We start from the raw sequence: 25,784 nt of genomic DNA, 5'->3' as shown, positions 1-25,784 counted from the left end.
AATATTAGATAAGTGCTATATCACTGCAGATAGATGCTAGATGCTTGTAGCAAAGAATACTGTTGGTTTAAATCCAGGCTATGCGAAGCAGCCACTGTTGAGCAAGATCCTTAACTCTGTCAGCTCCTGGGGTGCCGATAAAATGGCTGACCTTGCGCTCTGACCCCAGCTTCCAAACAAGCTGAGATATGCGAAAAAAAGCATTTTATCGCCATGTACACGTAATTACTGAAGTCCTGAAAAAACTGGTACACAAGTCCAATACTTGGTAGATCCCTCTTGGGAGCATAGGCCTGCAAAAATACGATGGGGCATGGACTTGCATGGCATCCCAGATGTGTTCAATAACGTTGAAATTGGGTGCAAAACCCTAAACTCAGATGAGTGCTCCGCTAACCATAATTTGGCGTCTCTAGATGTGTGTGGTGGCACATTGTCCTGTTGGAAGAGGCCAAACTCATCAGAATGAATGCAGTACATAAACGGGTATAACTCGTCAGAAAGGAGGCACGCATAGTGTTCACCTTTCAGAGACGTTTGTAGACGCTCCAAGGGTCCCATGGAATGCCAGCTAAACAAACCCCATAACATTATGGAGCTACCACCAGCGGCTATAGTCCCCTGTTGTATCAGTTTCTCTGGCACTTCAGTGTGTATGTTCTGTAAAAATGACAAATAAAGGCATTCATCATCTTCTTCTCTCTACCCAATCTTTCACCCTCGCTATGAGCTGATGCTCTAGCAGAGATGTTTAACTCCAGGCTTAGCAAAGGCATTGATAATGTCACACCACTAAAAAACAAAGGTTATTTCTGGAAAGACAAAAGCCCCCTGGAGGAACTCGATCCCAATCATAAAACTTAAACAAGACTGCAGGAGAGCACAGAATAATTGAAGGCACACACAGCCGATTCACCTTGACTTGTATAAAGCACGGCTTAAAAGCTTTAACCTTGAGACTGGGGCAGCTAGGAAAGCTTATTTAGCAAATTTGATTGAAAATCAGAAAAACAATGCAAATTTTCTCTTCTCAGCTATTGATCGAATACTAAACCCTGCGGCATCTAGCTCAGCAGAATTTTCCTCTCCTGCTAAATGTAATAGTTTGCTGCATTTTTTTATTACAGGAAGAGAACACTTAGAGTAAACAGGGCTGGCCTGAACAAAAGGCTAATTAATAGCTCTACCATTAGCGACGTGTCAAGCTTTGAACTGATTGGCTCAGACGTACTTTTAGATGTAATTTTATCACTAAACCCTTCAACCTGCGTTCTTGATCCATTACCCACTCAATTTTTAAGCTCGCTGTCGGCTGATACTGCGCACACGGTCAATCAGTCACTGCAGCGGGGACTCTTTCCTCAAATCCTTAAGACAGCAGGTATCAAACCATTGTTGAAGAACAGAAGGCTCGACCCCACTGTGCTTAATAATTGCAGTCCAATCTCTTATCTTATATTGATGGTAAAATTATTGAAAAAGCAGTGCCTATCCAATCATACTCTCAGCGCTGACCAGCTTAATGAAAAGATTCAGTCTGGTTTCAGGGCCTGTCACAGCACTGAAACAGCACTTCTTGAAGTCTTACATTATCTAAAATACAGCAAAGACAGAAATATTTGTTATATATACATATACAGATGTACAGTACAACAAAATTCTTTCTTCGCATATCGCGAGTCAGAGTGCTGGGTCAGTCAGCCATTGTACCGCGCCTCTGGAACAGACAGAGTTAAGGTCCTTGCTCAAGGACCCAACAATGGCTGCATAGCAAAGCTGGGATTTAAACTGAACCTTTCAGTTGATAGCCCTAAACAAGTTATTTTACTTCCTGTCGGGGAATCGAACCCCGGTCTTTTTCGTGACAGGCGAAGATACTGTCTACTATTCTAACGAGGAGATATACATTTACATTTAAGACATAGGTAGCATCTCAGTTTTGGTCCTGTTAGATTTAAGTGCTGCTTTTGACACAATTAACTATGATAACCATAGGGCCAGTAGTAGCTTAGTGGTTAAGGTATGAAATCAAAAGGTTGCTGGTTCAAGCCCCACCTTTGCCAAGTTGCCAATGATGGGCTTCCTGAGCATGGCACTTAACCTCCAGTTGCTTGCCATGTATTGGTCACCATTAAAAGTCGCTTTGGATAAATGTAAATGTACTTGACGTGAACCCCAGACTATGGTTTGCTAGGGCAGTTGTAGCCTAGCAGGTAAGGTACTGGACTAGTTATCAAAAGTCACTGGTTCAAGCCCCACCACTCCCAGGTTCTCACTGTTGGGCCCTTGAGCAAGGCCCTTAACCCTCAATTGCTTAGACAACATACTGTCACAGTATTGTAAGTTGCTTTGGATAAAAGCGCCTGCTAAATGCTGACAATGTAAGTGTAGTGGTTTAGGTATAAAACTAGTAATCAAAAGGTTGCTGGTTCAAGCCCCACCTTTACCAAATTCGTGAGTAAGGCGCTTAACCTCCAATTGCTTGCCGTGTATCAGTCACCATTAAAAGATAAATGACTTCTAAATGCCTTAAATATAAATGTACTTGACGTGAACCCAAGACTCTGGTTTGCTAGGGTCAGGTCTAGTACTTAAAGTCTAGTAATCGAAAGGTCACTAGTTTAAGCCCCATCACTGTCAGATTGCCACTCTTAGGCCCTTGAGTAAGGCCCTTAACCCTTAATTGCTTAGACAATATACTGTCACAGTACTGTAAGTCGCTTTGGATAAAAGCGTCTGCTAAATGCTGAAAATGTAAATGGAATATTTCTTGATTAGTTTCAGACCTGGGTAGGTCTAAATGGTCATGTCTTAGACTGGTTTCCATCAAATTTAAGTGAGTGTGACTTCCATGTTACACCGTGCAACTGTGTTCTTTCAAAACATGATGCAATTACATGTGGAGTCCCTCAAGGATCAATCCTAGGACTTTTGCTATTTAACCTGTGTATGCTTCCCCTGCCTGCTGCTATTAAGAGACATTACATTTGTTATCATCAGTACGCAGATAATAAACAGCTCTTTATCTCCCTAGTACCAAATGCTGACAAGTGTTTAATTGCTTAAGTGATGCTAATATGTGAATGAATAAATATGTGAATTTCCTGCAGTTAAACAGAGAGAACAAAAAGATTGTAATTGTGGGTAGTGAGACACAAACGAAGAACATATGGGCTTATCTGGATCCAATGAATTTGGAAGCCAAACAATATGTCAAGAATTAAGGAGCCATATAAAAACTTATAAAAACAGTTAAACATTTTTTTAAATGAGCATTTTTATGATGACAGTAGGTTTTATTATTTTATTTGAATTATATGCTTTTGATTTAATTCTTGCCCTTTAATCTTCTAGCTTAATTATTGTCCTTTTATCTGTTTAAATACACACTAGATCAGCATTTTCTAAAACAAGTTTAGGGCTTTAGTTCAAGCAGTCATCCTCCAACAGGGAGTCAGATTTCCTCCAACCAGGAGATGGACCTTATACAGATAAAATCCCCCATCATGACTCAAATTCCAGTTATTCATGAGAGTACAGGATCTTGCAAAGAAAGTTTAGGAATGGGAGGTTAAATCAACTATCACCGCTTAGATTCAGATTAGCCGTGGTAATCTAGGGTCTCACAAAGATAGTTTGTGGATGGGGTTAAATCCCCCATCATAAATCAAACACCAATTATTCAAGAAAGTATAGAGTTTAACCAAGATAGTTTGGGGATAAGGTTAAATCGCCCACAGCAACTGAAATTCAGATTTTACCTGGGAATATAGGGTCTTATGAAGGTATTTTGGGGATAGAGTCAAATCCCCCATTATAACTCAAATTCCATTCATCCATGAGAGTACAGGGTTTCACAAAGGTATTTTGTGGATAGAGTTAAATCCCCCATTATAATGTGAATACAGGTCATCCGTGAGAATACCCACAAAGTCCCACAAAGGTATTTCTGTGTATGGGGAGTCCTAACCTGAGAAGTGCAGTCTAATGTATGCAGTTTTCTTATGTTTTCTGCCAACATGGAGACACTTTTCAGTCAGATTCCGTCAAACATCTGTGATGTCAGTCAGATTCTTGATGCAGCTTGCATGCGAACACACCCACTGGAATGGTATTGGGTTAAACTGAACATGTTTCAATCTTCTTAACTAATATACATTTATTCGTGCAGTTAACGTGTGAGGTCAAGCAGCTTTGCTAGATTTTTTTCAGCAGTAAAGATGACAAACAGGGTGTCCTCACTGCAATACTTTACTGGTTAATAAACGTTTTAATTACAAATATTAAAAAACACCAAACACAGAGTACAAAACCATCTGTACAAAGGAGAAAATGCAATTAAAAAAATTAAGAAAGCATTATAAATGAAGGTGCTGGTGTTCGAACAAGTGAACACTGTGTAGAGCATTAATACAATTTAAAAGCTGGTCATTGGTTTTACTGTATACAGAATGTTCTTATATTAAGTGTGTGGTTCAATAGTATTTCATTTTGTGTATACTGTGCCCAATATTAAACAGAAGAATTTATTTTCTTTATCTTCTAAGCCTGTATCTGTATAAGCAGCGTTGTCAGACATGAGTGAATATACTGTATATCATTGAGCGTCCAAAAAGGTGGAAATCAGATGGCGGTAAATCCGGACTATAAGCTCTCTCAGTCTCTCAGACACGACCAATCACTACTCCTCCCGCCCTCACCGTTTCCAACCAAAATATAAAAGTGCAGAAACTTTTTCAAGATCCCTTGTATATACAGGGGTGTTAACAGTAACCCAATAACTTATAAAGTATTTGAGGGTTTATCTAGATAGGTTGGGACAGCATTTCTCACATTTACTGTGACTTTTATTTAATTGCAGACAGGATGAACCTGAGATATTTCATGTTTTATCTGCTTAACTTCATTTAATTTATTAATAAACATCCATTCCTGCATTTCAAGCCTGCACATTCCAAAAAAAAGTTGGGACAGTAAAGCATTTACCACTTTGTAATGTTGCCATTCCTTTTCACCACACTTAGAAGACATTTTGGCACCGAGGATACCAAGTGATTTAGTGTTTCAGCTTTTATTTTGTCTCATTCTTCCTGCAAACACGTTTTAAGATGTGCAACAGTACGGGGTCGTTGTCACATTTTCTGTTTCAAAATTCTCCACACATTCTCTATTGTGGACAGGTCAGGACTGCATGCAGGACAGTCCAGTACTCGTACCCTCTTCTTCCACAGCCATGCCTTTGTAATGTGTGCAGCATGTGGTTTTGCATTGTCTTGTTGAAAAATGTATGGACGTTCCTGGAAAAGATGACGTCTTCAAGGCAGCATATGTTGCTCTAAGATCTCAATGTACTTTTCTGCATTAATGCTGCCATCACAGAAGTGTAAATGACCTTTGCCTAGGACACTGACACAGCCCCATACCATGACAGACCCTGTCTTTTGGACTTGTTGCTGATAACAGTCTGGATGGTCCTTTTCGTCTTTGGTTCTGAGCACACAGTGTCCATTTTTTTCTAAAAAAAAAAGACCTGAAATGCTGATTCCTCTGACCACAATATAGGTTTCCACTGTGTGACGGTCCATCCTAGATGCCTCAGAGCCCAGAGAAGTCTATGCCGCTTCTGGACATGGTTAACATAAGGTTTTTTTTGCACAGTAAAGTTTTAAGTGGAATTTGTGTATGTAACTCTGTATTGTAGTGCTTAACAAAGGTTTGCCAAAGTAATCCCTCACCCATGTGGTTATATCAGCTATTGTTGAGTGGAGGTTCTTGATGCAGTGCGGTCTGAGTGATCGAAGATCACAGGCGTTCAGCTTAAGCTTGCGCCCTTGGCCTTTATGCACTGAAATCCCTACAATTCATTGAATTGTTTAATGATATTATGCACTGTAGAGAGAGAAGTCTTTCCAATCTTTCTTTGAGGTACATTGTTTTTAAACATTTCAATCATTTTCTCACGCATTTGTTGACAAACTGGAGATCCTCTGATCATCTTTACTCATCAAAGACTCAGCCTTTCCTGGATTCTGCCTTTGTACCAAACCATGATTACAAGTAGTAGATCAAGTTGATTGTTGGTCATGTGTCTACATACTGTATTTTGTGATCTGTGGTTGCTTAATGGTTAGTATACTGGATTACTATTGGAAGGTTTCTGGTTTAAACCCCATTACTGCCAGGTTACCACTGTTGGGCTCTTGAGCAAAGCCCTTAACTCTCAATTGTTTGGTTTGTATTTGGACACAATTCAAATCAAGTTTCATAAAATAATAAGTCCTCCTAATGGCGTACGTATAAATAAGTCTTTATATTAATAGTATTCATGTTTGGGTTATTCCTCATATATCCATCTTAAATTTCATCAGCATATTATGCACCCTACCTTATATTAACTCAGTGCAATATTAACAGTATATAAAAGTCATCATGATGAAATTCCCTTAGTTGCCTGAGATTCTTGGCTCCCTGCTCCTGGCATTAAGGATGTACAGTAGTTCCCAGAGTGACTTTTCTGCCTCAGCTTGATTGTGTTAAAATGGTCAGTCTGTGGGTTGCTGATTTCTTTTTGGCATGTGGAGGGGTAGGTGGGGGTTGAAACTGCGTGTCTCATTAGGGACTACCCGTCACGCTTCTCAGAAACTAGCCTTGCCCTTCACTAGCACCGCTGTCAGGGGAAACATTTGGCCAAAAATCAGTGGAGAGCAGAGGAGGCTCCTTAGCAGTTTGCACTTGCTGCTGGCAGCTCTGCAGTGAAACGCCAGCCTGATTTTACTGACTCTGCTACACTGCACTGATTGATGGTTGGTTTAGACTGCTACTGTGTTAGTTAACTTTTGGTCAAGGCCGATCATATATTATGATACCAGATATTCAGTGTAAATACTTTAGACAGCCTCTGCAATCTAATGCGCTGTCCTACTACCACAGAGACCTGAGTTTGAGTCCTAGAGGTGGCATTGGCACCACCACCCTGGCCAGATAAGGAACAACTTCCTTAACGAGAAATAAAGGAGATTTACAGCTGGTATAGGGTGCTCCTCCATATAGTCCAACACTGTACCCAGTAAAAGTGCCATGTAACCTGTGGGTATTGCTAAAGTCTACAGGCAAATTGGATATACCAGTTGTTCTGTTTTTAAGAGATGAAGCCTAGTAACCATGTGGCTGTTTGGCACCCATTCTACCATCTACTCTAATGTGTTTATTAAATGTTATTTATGACATAATATGCAGGTTAGGATAAAGGATGCCTTTAGGCTGCTCCCGTTAGGGGTCCTCTTATTTGTTTTGGCCTAGTTTTTTGCCAGATACCCTTCCTGACACAACCCTCCTATGTATCCAGGCTTTGGGCAACCTACAACCAGGTTTTTATAATAATAGATTATACTAGTAAAGCTTGTTTGGATGTGAATAATGTTAACTGTGATTCAGCAGCTTGTTATTTATGGCAGACTGGTTTATCGTTTATTATTATTATTATTTATTATTTATAATAATTATTATTATAATCATTATTATTATTAATTATCATAATAATAATAATAATAATAATAATTATTATTATTATTATTATTACATTTTCTTGTTATTATTATTATTGTTATATTATTTTATTGTTATTATTATTATTATTTTATTATTATTATCATCATTATTATTATTATTATTTTATTGTTATTATTATTATTATTATTATTATTATTATTATTGTTATTGTTGTTATTATTATTATTATTATTATTATATCTGACCATCTGTATATTTCTTTTAGCATAAGCATACATTGGCTATTCTTTCAACCTGTTTTGTTGGCAAGGAGACAATGGGCACAGAGAAGTCTCAATTCTGTTGTCAAGCATAATAGCTAATAACTTTTTCATTATAGGGGATCAGAATCCTCAACATGCTTTTAGATACCAAGAGACGACTCATTTGACTCATACTGTAACAGAATAGACTCTGTCACAGTATTAGGCCCTCCATTAGCTCATGATATGTTGCAAAGCCTCTCCCAACCTACAGGGGGCAAAGACGCTACTGCTTCTCCTCTGAACCTACAAGGAGAAGAAGTGAAAGGCATGTGGGGGAAACAGTTGTTTGGTGAGGCCTTTATGAATGTTGGCAATGTTTGGTGTGGAGTTTGGATCCTAAAAGAAGACCCAAGAAATTAGGATTAAAAAGCAGGAGGCCTAGCCTTATAGTCTGTGTATACACCCTTTTGAGGAGCCAGTAAGTGTATATACTTACACCTTGAATTAAACTGTTGTGGTTCACCAAGTTTTGGAAATAGACACAAGGGTGTTGGGGTATATTTTATGTTTATATATCTGGATAGGGTGGAGGGATTGTTGGAGCTTAATTATTGTTATATTTCCATTTGTAGAGGGTTCTTCATGTGATTCTGTATGTGTTCATCTTGATGATTTCGACCATAAGCGTCAGTTCTTTGGACTTTGGATTGGGTACACTTTCTAATTGGCCGGCTTCTCATTGCGTATGGACTTCTAGTCTAAACGGACTTGTGGAAGAAGAGGACTTCAATTATTAATAAAAGTGGTTGTGTAGAATGTTTTTCAGATTGATTGTGTACTGCTATTTATTGTTATTTACACTGAGCGTTACGGGAGATAATGGAGCAAATCAATAATTTTTGTGACTTGATCGGAGAGTCCTGACCCTTGAAGACTGCAATTCTTATTGTAGTTCTGTCAACCTGGTTCCTCACAAAAGAAAAGTGGGACTAGTGTTACAATTCAATCAAGATATAAATGAATGTATTGGTTGATTATTAGGTTAAGTGAATTGTATCATAGTCCTATACTAATAAACATGGGTAATCAAGGCTCTATACTGATCTTAGCCAAAGAGGCTTAGGTGCTATGTCACGCCAAAAGATGTCAATAGTCAGAAAGACCTTTATGGGATAGGTAGATGGTACATTCATTATTAGTAGGACCCAACTAAATTCAAGAAAACATGTGCTTAATTTTACAAACCTCACAGATTTTATGGATTTTAACAGAAAAGTGTCACATTTCACAGCAGTCATTAAATAACACGTCTTAATTAAATGAACTAACCTTAATTAAATGAATTAACCGATTGCTAACTTAATTGCCATAGGATTGGTAGAACCGCCTCGAAGTTGTGGTGGGTGGATCGATCCAAATACCGATATTATCGATACCAACGTTGATATTGGTTTCGGATCGATACTAGTGTGATGGGATCGATACTCTAGTTTTACTTTTTCTTCACTACATTCAGCACGTTTCCACCATTTTGCCAGAAAGTAAAGACCATAGCTGCGTCCGGAATCGCATACTTAGAGAGTATGTACTAGATTGGAGGAAGTATGCACTACTCTGCAGGTAAAAAAGTACATACTTCCAGTACAGAAGTATGCAGTATGCACACAACACTGCTACGCACTACATCCGCCATCTTTCCAACGTCAAGTGATGACGTGGGACGTGATGACGTAATATCACCATGGTTACAGACTCATTACAAACCCCACTCGCCAAATTTTTGGATATTTATCGTGTTTTTGTTATTAATTCGTCTTTAAAATGTTTTATTTTATTTATCTTACTTACACTTGTAAACAGAGTGTAAGTAAGATAAACGCCTACGCAGCTCCAGTTGCATTATGGGATACATTAACGGACCGCAAGTGTGCATCGCTTGCATACTCAAACATGGCTGCCCAATAAGTAGGTCATCCGGGTACTTCTCGCGTACCTCTTTGTGTATAATATGTATTCGGACATACTAACCGCTCTCGCGTACTCATTTCGCGTACTATTGAGTATGGAAGTATGCGATTCCGGACGCAGCCCATGTCTGTAGTACAGACTCCGCTCCTCTCACGTTTTACATGCACAGCTCGCTCCTCCCTTCCGGCTCTGCTGTGTTTTGTTGTGGTATTGTCATGTTATGTTGTTATAATCCTAACAGACATCGGTACATTGGTAGGCATTAAAAGATTGAAAGTTTTCGAATACGTTGCTTTGCAGAAACAGAAATAGGGGTAATTTTATGGAAGTAAAAGTGTAAACTGTACGTACGTAAAGTACGGACGCACCTTATGCACATGGATAGGAGCATGCGTAGTGAGGCTCTTATTCTGTGTTTTGGTGAATGAGAGCTCTTTTCTTTTTACTTTATGCTTATAAATGTAAACAGAATAGCATCAATTTTTTTTTATTAACAAGGACACACATTCGGTCACTATTAAAAATTTATGTATTCACCCAGCAAACACAACTATGTGTTAGCCGCTTTGTGGTGATATGCCATGATGGTACCGTTGTGAGATAGTAAAGCACCAGAAACCATGAATTTATTTACAACCCTACTGAGAGCAGCTACTTACAAAAATGTATGTATTACAATAATACACTTAAATGTCATGAAAATTCTTTCAGATTTAGCAATTTGAAGATGCATGTACTTTAATTATTAAAAAGTATCAGTATCGGTTTCGATATTGGATCGATACCAAATTTTGCTGTATCGCACACCACTACCTCGAAGTGCAAATTACTCAGTAAACATGAGATACTTGAACGTTACATAAATGAAAAATGTTAAATCACTAAACACAAACCTTACATTTAAAAATTTTATAAAAGCAGATTGCATATTACACGGGAATGGATCATTTCATGATCTGTGGCACAATTTTTCACAGCCGCGAATTAGGTAGACCCTTCTTTATTAGTGTTCTCAATCCAACATTTGGAAGTGTCACAGTGAGGAATCAGTCCCTAATTCTGGATTCTGTCTGTGTAATTCTCTAACGTGATAGAGTGGGTTTTTCAGGGGTGTTCCATTTCCTTTCACATCCCAAAAAACATTCTATTAAATACTCGTGACTCTTTCTGTTGCTGCTCTAAATTACCTGTAGGTGTGGGTAAATGTAATTGGGTATGTGTAAATGAGTGAGTGTCATAAAGTCATAAAGTTTGCAGTCAATGCAAACACAATTATATTACAGCCATTACTACACCTACGTAGACAAGACAGAGCAGCTTCAATGTATTAAAAAGATCCCCCAATAGATTACTGTGACACAGCCTGATTTATCTACCCCGGGAGAAAAAATTGCGAAGAGCTCACTTATCATTTACTACAACTAAGGACGACAGTCCTGTTACTTAAGTATTCATATTATCTGAATGGATTTATAAATCGACCCATGGCTTATTCACATCTATCACCACATATCCTGTAGCAATAGCTTTTGCACTACTTACTGTGCTGCTATTCAGCTGCCACTTTAAAAAAATACATCTGTATTGCTCTTGTTATGCTGAGAAAAAGGCAATTGACAGAAGAAGAGAGGCAGACCATAATGACTCCTAAAAGTGTACATTTTTCCTATAGAGAAATTGCAAAGGACAAAGTGTGAGTGATTACAGTGTTCTGCACCATCAGAAGCCTGCTGAAAAGTGGAAGAAACAGGATGAGCCATAAGAGTGTTGGAGGAAAAGTTTCTGAAAGTGACAGGACAACAACTTTAAGTGCATTTTAACACTTAAGCTGTAAAGAGAAGTTCAACATATACATACACACACTATATACACACTTACCATATAGAAGCATTTATAGTTCTACAATTACTGACTGTAGTCCATCTGTTTCTCTACATACTTTTTTTTGCCTCCTTTCATGCTGTTCTTCAATGGTCAGGACCACCACAGAGCAGGTATTATTTAGGTGGTGGATCATTCTCAGCACTGCAGGAGTTTTTAAGTACCGTGTCCACTCACTGTCCACTCTATTAGACACTCCTACCTAGTTGGTTCACCTTGTAGATGTAAAGTCAGACGATTGCTCATCTATTGCTGCTGTTTGAGTCGGTCATCTTCTAGACCTTCATCAGTGGTCACAGGATGCTGCCCACGGGGTGCTGTTGGCTGGATATTTTTGGTTGGTGGACTATTCTCAGTCCAGCAGTGACAGTGAGGTGTTTAAAAACTCCATCAACATTGCTGTCTAATCCACTCATACCAGCACAACACACACTAACACACCACCACCATGTCAGTGTCACTGCAGTGCTGAGAATGATCCACCACCCAAATAATACCTGCTCTGTAGTAGTCCTGGGAGAGTCCTGACTACTGAAGAACAGCATGAAAGGGGGCTAACAAAGCATGCAGAGAAACAGATGGACTACAGTCAGTAATTATAGAACGACAAAGTGCTTCTATATGGTAAGTGGTGCTGATAAAATGGACAGTGAGTGTAGAAACAAGGAGGTGGTTTTAAATGTTATGGCTGATCAGTGTATATATACAGAGAATAATATGTGCAGGCATTTTAGGAAGTTGAAATCCTTTTCAGATGAAATAATGCAAAACATCTGGTTTCTTTGATTAATGTCCAAGTGCACTACTATTCAGCCTCCAGCCTCAGTACTTGGTTGAACATCCTTTTGCCTTGATAACCTCTTAATAAGTGAATTCACCAAGTGCTAACAAGCTTCTCAAATTTCGCTTGTGGAGTATTTGCTATTCTTCTTATGCCAAAGCTTCCAGCTCATTGAGGTTTGATGGTTTTCATGTGGCAACTGGAGACTGAGAAGGCCACTCCAGGATATTCCAGTACTGATTCCTTTATCAAGATTAAGTTGAATTGGAAGTGTGCTACTTGATCAACAATGGTCAACAATGGCATGCATCATGGAGTCCGGCCACAGGATCCTTGGTTAGGTGATCTTATAGTTGCCACTGACACATTTGTCCTGTATTCATCAGGTCATCCAGTAAGTGTTTTTGCAGTAACACGAAAACAAAAATAATCCCGCACACCCATGACTGCCTGCGGTCATTGGCCGTTTGGATGAGGAGACAACTTTATTAATGATGCCTTTGATTATGTGGATTGTTGGCCTGTGTGGATTCTGGCTTTGGTTGTCACTGCTACCACTAACACTAGCACATCTGAGTGGCAACAACATACGCAAGTGTGGGGAGCTGACACAAACAATCCGCTCTTACAGTCGAGAGACTTTACTTGAGTTACGAGAGCGGTTTATGTACAACTTTCCCCCCCGACACTTTGATGCTGGACACCATCCCTCGAGAGCTGTTTGGAACCAAGCGGAGCATCAAACGCAGAAGGAGAGGGGGAATTAAGAACCGGTTACGGCGGAGATTTAATTGCCCACCGCTCCCCTCAATCGTCTTCACAAACCTGCGCTCAATGAGCAACAAAGTAGATACTATAAGGACATACAGCAGGTACTGTAATGAATTCCGCGAAGCGTCTTTGTTATGTCTCACTGAAAGCTGGTTACAGCCGACGATGTCTGACTCGCTCTATGAAATTTCCCGGGTTCACGCTCGTACGAGCAGACAGGGACGCAGACTCGGGGAAGACGCGGGCAGGAGGCATCTGCGTGTACATAAATGATCTTTGGTGCCGGCAGCACTCAGTGAAATATCAGATATGCGATCCAAACGTGGAAATACTGGGAATGACTTTAAGACCGTTCTACTTACCCAGAGAATTTGGATGCATTTTAATCTTTGTGGTATATGCCCCACCCAGCGGTAAAGCCTCTAAAGCAGCCAACATCATTGCTGACTGTGTTCATGAGCTACAACTTAAATATCCTGATGCCCCAGCAATAGTAGTTGGAGACATGAATCAGTGTCATCTGGACTCTGTGTTGCCTGGCTTTGAGCAATACGTAAAAAATCAAACCAGAAAAATCAACATTCTGGACAAATGTTTTGTAAATATTAAGAATGCTTACATTTCAAAATGCAGACGACCTATCGTAAACTCGGGTCATAATGTGATTCATATGATTCCAGTGTATAAGACAAAATTCAAGAGAAGTAAGCCTGAAAAGAAAATCATAAGAATCTGGACAAATGAGAGTAAGGAACAGCTTAGAGCATGTTTTGATTGGACTGACTGGAGCGTTTTTCATGAGGGCTCTCTAGATGAAAGAACAACTGTCATTAATGACTATATTAACTTTTGTGTACAGTTGGTAGTCCCTACAAAAGAAATTAAAATCTATCCAAATAATAAACTATATGTGACATCAGACAGCTCTGAGAAATGTAATCAAATTCTTACAAACATTCAACCAGGACCTTCAGACAGAATTAATATCACTGTTGATGAAGTTAAAAAAATATTTAAAGCCACTAAGACTAAAAAAGCCGAAGGGCCAGATAAATGATGTCCTTTTATTAAAAAAAAAACTTTGCAACAGAGCTGGCACCAGCTTGGCAACCAGTGTTTCAACTCTCAATCGACACACACACAGTTCCAATAGCATGGAAAACTTCACACATAAAACCACTGCCCAAAACTCAATGTCCAAAAGAACATAAAGATTTCAGACCCATAGCTCTGACCTCGGTGATCATGAAGGCTCTAGAGAGACTTCTGCTCAAACATCTACAAACTACATGTACTAATGACAAACTAGATCCATCTCAGTTTGCATATAAAACAGGTTGTGGCACAGAAGATGCTGTTGCCACATTAGTTCACATCATTACTAAACATTTAGACAAACCCCATAACTATGTAAGAGCACTCTTTCTAGATTATTCATCAGCCTTCAACACAATACAACCCGATATTTTACTTTCCAAAATGTTCCACCTGGGAGTAAACCCCTATTTGATTCACTGGTATGCCTCTTTTCTTATAAACAGAGTCCAGCTGGTTAAAGTGAACAAGACACTTTCTCCTACCATCTCAACTAACGTTGGTGCACCTCAGGGCTGTATGAGTTCTGCTATGCTTTTTACTCTATATACAGACGACTGCCGTTCAACTTTAAATAATCAATGTCTTAAAATACTCAGATGGACACGTTCTGCTAACATTACTACATGACTCGGACAGCCCAGATCTGCACCAACAGGGGGTTAACAAAGTGGTTACATGGAGCAAAAACAACGCTCTGGAAATAAACACAAAGAAAACGGAAGAAATTGTGTTTAGCCCAAAACCAATAGTTGTAAACCCCACCATTATCAATAATGAAATAATCAAACAGGTGGAGTCTTATAAATATCTCGGTGTCATGATTGATGCCACCTTATCATGGAAACACCACATCGACTACATCTGTAAAAAAATTTAACAGAGAATGTATTTTCTCAGTCGCCTTCGGTCCTTTGGAGCTACTCGGCAGATACTCTTACTGTTCTATACTGCTGTTATTTTGAGTGTTTTGCAGTACTGTAATGCTGTGTGGTACAGCTGTTTGTCCACATCTGTAAAGTCTGGACTGAAACACCTGATCAAAATCTGCTCAAAGACTGTGGGTCAGCCTCTAGAGGGCCTGTATGAGACAGCTTATCATAACAACACAGTGCGGCTGGCTAAAAACATCATCTCTGATACTAATCATGTTTTAAACAGTGAATATGTACTTCTTCCATCTGGACGACGATACAGTGTTCCACGGTTTAATAAGGTTAGACTGAAGAACTCTTTTGTGCACCAGTCAATCCTTAAATTAAACAAAGAGCTTAATCCATAATTATCAAAGGTGTTATCTCTGATCTGACAATAAAGTATTATCCATCCATCCATCCATCCATCCACACAAAGCCATTTTTGGTGACTCTCTTGCTCACCTCTACGTTGCCAGACCCCACCTAATCAGACCTCTTAGTCTGCAGATAGGCCCCATACTCTCAACCTTAAATATCCTGGAGGGCCCCACCAAGCCCCCTCTGCCTGCTCCCTGGACTCTGAGGAAACCAAACGTAATACATAATATAGCAAAGTCCACGAAACAGAATATGTCACCACTTGACTATCTTTCTTAATACAACACAACCAGACTCAGTTTCCCAAAACACAGATTTATCTTTACGGACGGATCAAAAACAGAGACCCATGTGGGTGCTGCCTTTTTTACCATTGGCCACTGCAGCAGTATCAGCCTCCCTCATCATGCTTCAATATTTACGGCAGAGGCTCATGCACTCTTCTTGGCTGTCAGACATACGTATATCTATTGGTCCCCATAAACTATATGTTCTGTTCAGACTCAAAATTCTGCATACAAGCTCTTGAATCCATGAAGACAGACCACCCAATAATTAGAGAACTGCTCAATATGGACAAAGAACTTTACAGCCAAGGTTTTTCCATCTTCTACTGCTGGATTCCAGGTCACAGTGGCATAAAAGGAAACGAAAAAGCAGACAGCCTGGCAAAGGAAGCAAAAAATCAAGACATTGCTTGGAAATACCTTCCCAAAACTGATGCCTACCCACAAATCAAAGTTTACTGCAGAGAGAAATGGCAAGAAGAGTGGTCCAGCAATCCGCAAAATAAACTACATGAAATAACTCCCAACATCGGTATTTCACACAGTCGAGACTTTTTAAAGACAAGACCAGACGATTATAACATTTTGCCGAATAGGCCATACTGCATACCGACACCTCCTGGTTGGCGAGCAGGCATCAGTTTGTCAATTCTGTGCTAACCCCCTAACAATTAAACATATGTTATTAGAATGCGCTATGGTTTCTACTATCAGAGACATTTTTTACAGCGTCGAGAATATAAAGGTACTGTTTGAGAGGATTCATTCAATTAAAATTGTAAATTTTTTAGGAAGTCTAAATTTAAAACAAATGATATGAACATGTAATATTTAACAGTTCAAATACCTGTCCTTGCCATAAAATAGCCAATACGTTGCTGATATGGCAATAAACCCAAACAAACAAACAAAAAGCAGTAACACGGGGGTGAGATTTGACATGGCAGTATTAACAAAATATCCTTCAAATCTAAATTGCTAAATTATTCATTTTCCGTCTTTATTTGACTTCTGCATTGTTTAACTCACAAATGAAAATCTAATAATTAAAAAAAAGTTTAGAGTTATTTACATTTTCAGCATTTAGCAGACTATTTTCTCAAAAGTGACTTACAGTACTGTGACAGTATGTTGTCTAAGCAATTGAAGGTTAAGGCCTTGTTCAAGGGCCCAAAAGTGGCAACCTGGCAGTGGTGGGGCTTGAACCAGCGACCTTTTCGGTTACTAGTCCAGTACCTTAACTGCTAGGCTACAAATCCTTATTTTCTTTAAGAGGTTAAAAACTTTTAAATTCAACTGCATTGGCAATGGCTGTGGCTGACCTCATTCATTAAAAGGGATGTCCACATACTTTCGGCCTTATATTGTATTTCTATTATCCTTTATTACACTCTTGCAATTGGTTGATTTTAATGCAATTTAATTAACTGAGCTTCTGCTACTCTGAAATCCTGCAGTTCACTAGGGAAATGAAGCTGTTAATCTGCCTGTTTAGATCCTAATGAACTGTAAAGCACCACCAATGACCTTTTAAACCCTAAATGGTTTAGCTTAAGCATTCCTTACTGATCTCCTAAAGCAGTATAGCCCATCTTAAGCACTTCAGCCCATGCAGGCCTTGTCTTAATCCCTACAATGAGTCATTCGTAGATTTGTGGAATTAATGGAAATCTAAAGATCCAACTACGAAAACAGTCTAGCTGAGACGCTGTTCTAAACACGTCCTGCACACTGATACACCTAAACGATGCATTTTCATTTCCTAAAGCAATCTACTGATTCAGCACTGTGTTGTGATGTATGCTTTAATATCTTTGCAAGCTATTCGGTTCCAGCAAGCTCACCGGATTCCTGTAAGCAGTTTTATTGTCTGTAAATTGCCTTCGTATTACCATGCATACGGTCTATAAACAGCGCTATTCAGTATCTATGTCGGGTGTATATATTCTGACATGTTCTTTATTCGTATTCGGTTGGCTATTTCTTTGAGACCTGTTCATTATTGATGAGTTTTGTTTTTGTAGGAGTAAACTCAGGATCTTTAAAGCTTTCGATCAGCTCTCACAGCCTCATTTCCTTCCTCTGGTTCTGACTTGCGGGAAGAATGCATACATGATGATCTGTAGAAATGCTGCAGCACTTCTCTGTTCTTAGATCAGACTGACTGTGCCACTGCTGTCGCACATTGCCCTTTGTGTGAACCCAGGTAGAACCAGACAGATGTTTACCTTGTATTCTTTTTTAGGGAAGATATTGTGAAGGTATGCAGTCAGGCCAGCAAGCATGGCTGTTCTCATAAGGTTGATATTATATTTTAAATAAAGGTGATATTTTTAGTCATTATTTATTTTCACTCTCCTGTGAGAGCTACAGATGTGGAAGGGGTGAGAAGGCATTGCTTGACTTCTCTGGGATAGATGAAGCTAGACACAGAACCATCAAAAAGCTAAGCTAAACACACTTCAAAAAGGGGGCCAATCATCCCCTTTTGTTTGTCACATTAGGTCAATGTGGGACCTTATGTTATCAGAAATGGTGCTAGTTGAATCGTACTAATGCAGTAGAAGCTGCATAAAACTCAACAAACACAATAAACCAGTTGAAGCGGCATAAAAACTCAACAAATGCTGGAAAGTGACCAGCATAAACCAGTAGAAGCGGCATAAAAAACTCATTGACCAGCATAAACAAGTAGAAGCTGTTTAAAAAAAGAGCAAATGCTTGTAGGTGACCAGCACAAACCAGTAGAAGCTGCATAAAAACTCAACAAACTCAATAAACCAGTAGAAGTTGCATAAAACTCAACAAATGCTGGAAAGTGACCAGCATAAACCAGTACAAGCGGCATAAAAACTCAATGACCAGCATAAACCAGTAGATGCTGTTTAAAAAAAGAACAAATGCTTGTATGTGACCAGCATAAAGCATTAGAAGCGGCATAAAAACTCAACAAATGCAGGACAGTGACCAGCATAAACCAGTATAATCTGTTTAAAAACAGAATAAATGCTGGTAGGTGAACAGCATAAACCTGTAGAAGCTGCATAAAACTCAACAAATGTAGGACAGTGACCAGCATAAACCAGTAGAAGCTGCATAAAACTCAACAAATGTAGGACAGTGACCAGCATAAACCAGTAGAGGCTGCATAAAACTCAACAAATGTAGGACAGTGACCAGCATAAACCAGTAGAGGCTGCATAAAACTCATCAAATGTAGGGCAGTGACCAGCATAAACCAGTAGAGGCTGCATAAAACTCAACAAATGTAGGACAGTGACCAGCATAAACCAGTAGAGGCTGCATAAAACTCAACAAATGTAGGGCAGTGACCAGCATAAACCAGTAGAAGCTGCATAAAACTCAACAAATGTAGTGACCAGCATAAACCAGTATTGGCTGTTTAAAAACACAATAAATGCTGGTAGATGACCAGCATAAACCAGTAGAAGTTGTTTACAAAGAGAATACATGCTTGTAGGTGACCAGCAAAAACCATTAGAAGCAGCATAAAAACTCAACAAATGCAGGACAGTGACCAGCATAAACCAGTAGAAGCTGCATAAAACTCATCAAATGTAGGACAGAGACCTAAACCAGTACAAATCTCATAAGAACACAACCAATGCAAAATCGAACATACCCAGCCAAAAACAACAGATACCAGTCACTGACCCGCACAATCCAGCATAACCAGCAAAAAACCACAACAAATACATTAATCATAAGCAGCATGAAATACGACAAATGCCGGTTGGTGACTTGCAAGAACCAGTGTACTCAGCATAAAAATGATCAGAGTTTGTTGTGTTTTGAACACAAGACCAGTATTTAATTGTTTGTTGGAACCCAAAACCTGCTAATGTTGGTCTGTGGATTCTGATTGAACGCCACTAGATTGGCACTTCCAGCATCAAGTAATTTGCATTCACCTTAGCACCAGCTTGCCATGTTCTGGCCTTTCATCTGCTATCAGACTTCCTCTCATCCATCGAGCTCCACAGAGAGAGGTCATCGCCTGGACAGCTTCACTGCAACTTATCTCCCCCTCCATTAGTGTGTGTGGGATGCAAACGCCATTACTAATGCAATCAGGAAGCCAGACGGAGTAACTCTGCCCCTCAGCTTCTATCTGATTATGCTATATTTTCTGTCCCAGATCTCGAGAAGAGCCGTTAGAAAAGACGCCTGCCGTCGGCACTTTCTTTTATCAGTGCAGATCTGTTGTGCTCTGTTGCTGTGTCTGGTGTTCTGTCTCCTGCTGTAGTTGTGCTTGTATCACATCCACCTGGTATCTGTAAGAGCTCTGTAACACGATTCGGTTAGCGCTCAGCCTTGACGTCCGCGTTCTCTCCGTCGTCCTAAATCGGGCTTTCCTGACAATGGATTTAGGGGTGTAATGTAATACAGCAGAGAAGATTCTGCTCCGACTTAACCAGAGCTGCCAGTCTGTTCAGGAAGTCCCGGAGCATCTAAAGGCACCTTGTCTTATGGATGTGGTTTTATCGGATCTGTGCAAATAGAATTTTAACTCGCCCTTTTGGACGGAATTAAAGAACTTTGCTGTGAAACAGAATCTGACACCGATATTTGTTCCCCGAGAGTTAGTGAGCTTAAGGCAGTGACTCAGGAGCTAATGGGTGTCATTTTCATGGCTGACTGGGCACAAGAAATGATTTGAAATGTCATTGATTTTTGTTTACACTGTAAATTGAGAGACTATTTAGGTCACAGTTCAGGATTTTTTGCATGGCAAAATGGAAGTATTGTGTTAAATAGCATTATTTAGCATCAAGTAATAGAAAATAAGTGTTTACATGCACTTTAGCCATCTCATATTGGTGAAACTAAGCCAATCTGTAATCCTCTCAGTGGCAATCTGTGCTGGTGTTTGTTTTTAAATTATTATGATTTTAATTATTATTTTAATTTATTATTGTTATTATTTTTTATTATTATTATCATTTTATTTTTTTATTATCATTTATTATCATTATTATTATTTTATTTATTTATTTTTGGTGCAGGCTAGGGACAGTGGTAGCCTACTGAGTAAAGCTTTGGGCTATTATTCAAAAGATTGTTGGTTCAAATCCAGGCTCTGCTATGCAGCCACTGTTGGGCCCTTGAGCTCCAGGGGCGCTGTACAATTGCTGACCCTGATCTCTGACCCCAGCTTCCTAACAAGCTGGGATATACACAAAAATAATTTTATTGTACTGTACTTATGTATCTGTATATATGACAAATAAAGGCATTATTCATTCCTTGTCTAAGCATGACTAAACACACAGTGTAACAGTGTGTCTGTATTAATCATATAATACCAGCACTTTTATTAGGAACCATCTGGAAATCTTGCTCTGCATAATACACTCAGTCCTATTTCAGTCAGTTTTATACGTAGTAAAGTTCTGTTTAATTACCTGATATATTTCCATTTTTATTAACAAGAGTGTAATCAGTGAAGATCTTTTAATAGCTGGCAAGAAGTTCTGCTGCTGAACATCACATCTAACATTTAATATAGTATGTCTCAACTAAATTTTTTTTTTTTTTTTTTTTTTTTTTTTTTTTTGCAGTTTGACTGTAGGCACAGTTATATTAAGGGTATTAGCTACTGTTGTACCCACTCTGAACTATAGTTCATTTAAATCATGTATTTTTAAATCATTATGTTGAAAGAAAAAGATATAATCTGGCCCTGTGTCAAGCATCATGACAATGGACAGCGTTCTAAACCACATAGTATTAAACCATTTAGTATGTCTGAAAACATTATTTACTCATAATACACATTTTGTGCTGAGATACTAGGACGATTTGGTGCAAGCCAGCTGTTTCCTCACACATGCATAACTAAAATCCTATGAGAAATCTGATCAAGATCACGACGTTCCATGCACTGAATAACCTGATCACTCAGGTAAAATCAAGCTGGTTCAATCTAATCTAACCAGCCATTCACATAACCGCTCAAATAATCAAAATAAATAAATAAATCATGAATGGTTGGATAAATGGTGTGCATGTAAACGTCCTCAAAGAACATAAAAAAAACTGCAGTGGTTTAAATTTAAACACATTAACTCACAAGAGCATATCAAGTCCGATTTTCTTGTTTAGATCAAGTACAATTAAAGCAAGTTGGGTGATCCAAACTAAATCAGCATTTCTGTGTGCGCACACAGATAACACACACAGCTTCCCTTTCTACATGTGCTGAGAGGAAAGGGGGAAGGTGGCTTCATTTCCAAAGTCTCTTGTTTTAAGATGGTTATATAAGTGTGTGTGTGTATGTATGTGTATATATATATATACAGGGGTTGGACAATGAAACTGAAACACCTGTCATTTTAGTGTGGGAGGTTTCATGGCTAAATTGGACCAGTCTGGTGGCCAATCTTCATTAATTGCACATTGCACCAGTAAGAGCAGAGTGTGAAGGTTCAATTAGCAGGGTAAGAGCACAGTTTTGCTCAAAATATTGCAATGCACACAACATTATATATATATATTACTTTTTGCCTTCACATAGCAAATATCAAAATGTAGGTCAATAAATATGTGTAATAATAAACTGTTCATCTAAAAAGGTGTAAACATTGTTTATATAAAGTTACCCTCCTCTGCTTTTAGTATACTTTTGTTAAAGCTGGGAGCTGGGACTCATCCCAAACAAAAAATAAATAAATAAGAAAAAACAGTAATATTATTGTAGGTAATAATAATAATAATTATTATTATTATTATTATTGTTATTGTTGTTATTATTGTCATTATTATTGGTGTTGTTGTTGTGATATATTATTATTATTATTGTTGGAGTTGTGGTTGTTAAAATTGTTAGTAATATTACTATTAGTATCATTATTAATATTATTATTATTATTATTATTATTATTATTATTATTGATATAATAGTTAACATTTGGGTTGTTGAAATTGTTAGTAATACTATTATTAGTATCATCATTATTATTATTGATATTATAGTTAACATTTACTAGTTAATAGTTAACTTTACACAGTTATAGTCTCTGGCATAGTCATAGTTGTCCTAGGAATTATCTATGGGACTAAGAGCCCTAGCAGTACAAAACTTATACCGATGTGATGTATCGATCATGTTAAATGACACTGAGCTCTTCAGTCTTAATTCCAGTGTTTGTCTTTGCTTGACTTTATAAATAGTAAGCAGTAAGTGTGACTGAAACAGCCAGACTGAATAATTAATAGGGGTGTCTACATATTTTTGTGTATGTAGTGTACATGTGCTTTGTTTGATATGATGAGATGATGGAGGACTAACCTTGTATAGCCTTAATTTCCATGCATTGATTAGGAGATTTGTATTGTAGTGTCACAATACATTTTCACCGTATACACTTTATGGCCAAATTATGTAGACACCCCTCCTAATGATTACACTGTGCTTCTGCCACAGCCATTGCTAACAGGTGTATACAATTAAAGAAAATTATATAAAATAGATTGTAGGCCTCTGACTTTTTCCAGAAACAGTTTAGGAAAAACCCTTATTCTGTTTTAGAATAAAATTAAACTACAGTGGCCCATACAGAGCCCTGTGTCAGTCCCATTAAACACTCTTGGGATAAAATTGCCACATCATCATCTTAACTTAATTGCCTGCCCTCACAAATGCTCTTTTGACAGAATGGGTACAAATTCTTACAGACACCCTAATGCCCTGCAAAAAAAGTGAATGTTTTATAGCTGCCTGGGGGTATGACTATGTTAATGCCCATGATTTTGTATGACATGGCCAACAAGCACATGGTCAGGTATCCATAAACATTTGGTCATATAGTTTGTATGTGTAATGTTATATTTGGTAACCCCCCAAGTAACAAGAAAAAAAAATGTTGCCAATGTCTACAAAGTTAGGAAAAGTCAATGAAGCAATCAGTACAAAAACTTTTATTTTACATATGATCACATTAAATCTATTTTTTTTAATGTGATTAATGTTTAAATAAGTAACTAATTAAAATACTGGTAATACATTAAAACTTGTATTTGAAACAATTGATCACAGTATTGATAATACATCACTCAACTCTGCTCTCTGTGCTCTGTGTATTTCCACAGATTTCGACCCCAGTCTAGGTATGATGACAGGCATTGCACCAATGAACCCAATGATACCTGGTTTGGGCATCGTGCCCCCTCCTATCTCACAGGATCTGCCAGTTATGAAGGAGATCATCCACTGCAAAAGCTGCACCCTATTCCCTCCTAACCCTAGTAAGCCTCTCACCAAACTTTCTTACAGTTATGTTAGCATTAAGTTGATCATTCTGGTCTCGGTCAGAATTGCTCTGCTATCCCAGTTTGGCTCTGCAGCCTGTATTGACTTGACATTAGGATTCTGACAGGTGATATGCCTTTCCCGTAGGTGTATGCCAATAGATGCAATGCAGGAGAAAGCCAGCTGCCACTCACAGAGATAGATTGATTGATTACTGAGAGGTTTTAAATTCATATGAAAGGGTTTTTTTTTTCGATTTGGCTGCATTTGTTTTTTCCTGGCTAGTGATGTACACACAGAGATAAAGAAGGAAGCCAGGAATGAGAAGGCGCTGGGGTAGTGTGGGGGCGCTGAGGTGTAGCTTGGGCCATAATTAAAAGGCCAACCTCTGTAGAGAAGCATGTTTGGAATTTAAGATGTGCCACACTGCGAAGGGAGGGTCAGAGGATAAGCTAATTAGCTGAACTGATCCGCGTCCCTGAGATCTGATATTGAGGGCAGACGAGCAAAGCGAAAGGCTGGGATTCTCACATAAGACCAGGATATATAAGCACAGCCATTTAGCTGTTTTAAAGCAATTTGTTTAAAGCAGTTTCACATGGATGGACCAGATAAAGTGACATTCTATAAATATGAAGAAAAATTATTTATTATAACTATAAACATGCCATTTTTTATATGCATTTTCTCCCCATTTTGCTCCTGATTTAGCACACTCAATTTGTCTTCCGCTGCTGAGGGATACCTGATTGCATCCATGGAGAGCACATCGCTGTACACACCTCTTCCGACACGTGCACAGCCCTCCTCTTCTCGACCCTGCATTCTGCACAGGCGTCTCTTCCGCAAATCAGGGTCTTTACACAGCGTATGAAGAACCACCCACCCACACATAGTCTGGCCCCCACCCTGCAGATACAGTGGCCAATTAGTATCTGCTGCAGGCACTGCCAATTATGCCCGCCCAGCCATATGACACCCAGCCGAATAGTGGCAACACCGAGTTTCGAACCGAGGAGTTCAGAATCTCGGTTCTGGTGTGCTAACAAAATATCTCGACAAAATGCCACAACAAAATGCCATTTCCATTAAAAAACAAAAAAAAGGAAGAAAAAGTATGTAGACACTGGCACTCTGGTTGTGCAAAGGTCTGTTCTGCTGGCCTATCACCGCCAAGATCCGGGTTCCAATCTCAGCAGTCCTGCTGGCTGGCTATGTGCCTACACAGACATGATTGTGTGTCTGAAAGGAGGGTGGATTGATTGCCAAAGCCCTGCGATGGACTGGCGCTCTGTCCAGGGCCCTGTCACAAATTAATAACAATATCAAGTCTGGTTCTTTGTTGCCAGGCTGTTGTTGGTAATCATAGCTTCTATGCACCGACTGTAACAAATCATTACCTCTTTTGGCTCATTCCTCTTGGCAAATCATCTTCAATTTCCAAAATTTCAAGGCTTCACTGATGTATTTGACACTTTAAAATCAATCATAAATCTGTATAGGGATTAAAGTCAGAAGATTGGCTGGGCCATGCAAGCAGCAATACTTGTTTAGTGACATATAACACCTATATACGGTTTGCAGAAATACAGCTTGCCTCTATACTTCACTGTGGGTGGGTGTTTCTGGGTTATAATCCTTACGTCAAATTGTAACTCATGTTATTTTATTTATGCATTT

The 25,784-nt window shown here is 38.8% G+C and overlaps 1 protein-coding gene across 3 annotated transcripts in view; it reads left to right on the top strand.

The window, feature by feature from the left end:
• enox2 (ecto-NOX disulfide-thiol exchanger 2) overlaps positions 1-25,784 on the top strand; it is a 616,994-nt gene that overhangs the window by 444,664 nt on the left and 146,546 nt on the right. For all 3 annotated transcript variants that reach the window (XM_062990318.1, XM_062990353.1, XM_062990367.1), the window contains one exon: positions 23,945-24,100. In XM_062990318.1, the coding sequence (XP_062846388.1) occupies positions 23,945-24,100 (156 nt within the window). The remainder of the gene's footprint in view (positions 1-23,944; positions 24,101-25,784) is intronic.

This window comes from Trichomycterus rosablanca, chromosome 1 (genome assembly GCF_030014385.1).
Source record: "Trichomycterus rosablanca isolate fTriRos1 chromosome 1, fTriRos1.hap1, whole genome shotgun sequence".
In the NCBI taxonomy this organism is placed as follows: Eukaryota; Metazoa; Chordata; class Actinopteri; order Siluriformes; family Trichomycteridae; genus Trichomycterus; species Trichomycterus rosablanca.
This window is presented reverse-complemented; position numbering and strand designations above follow the sequence as displayed.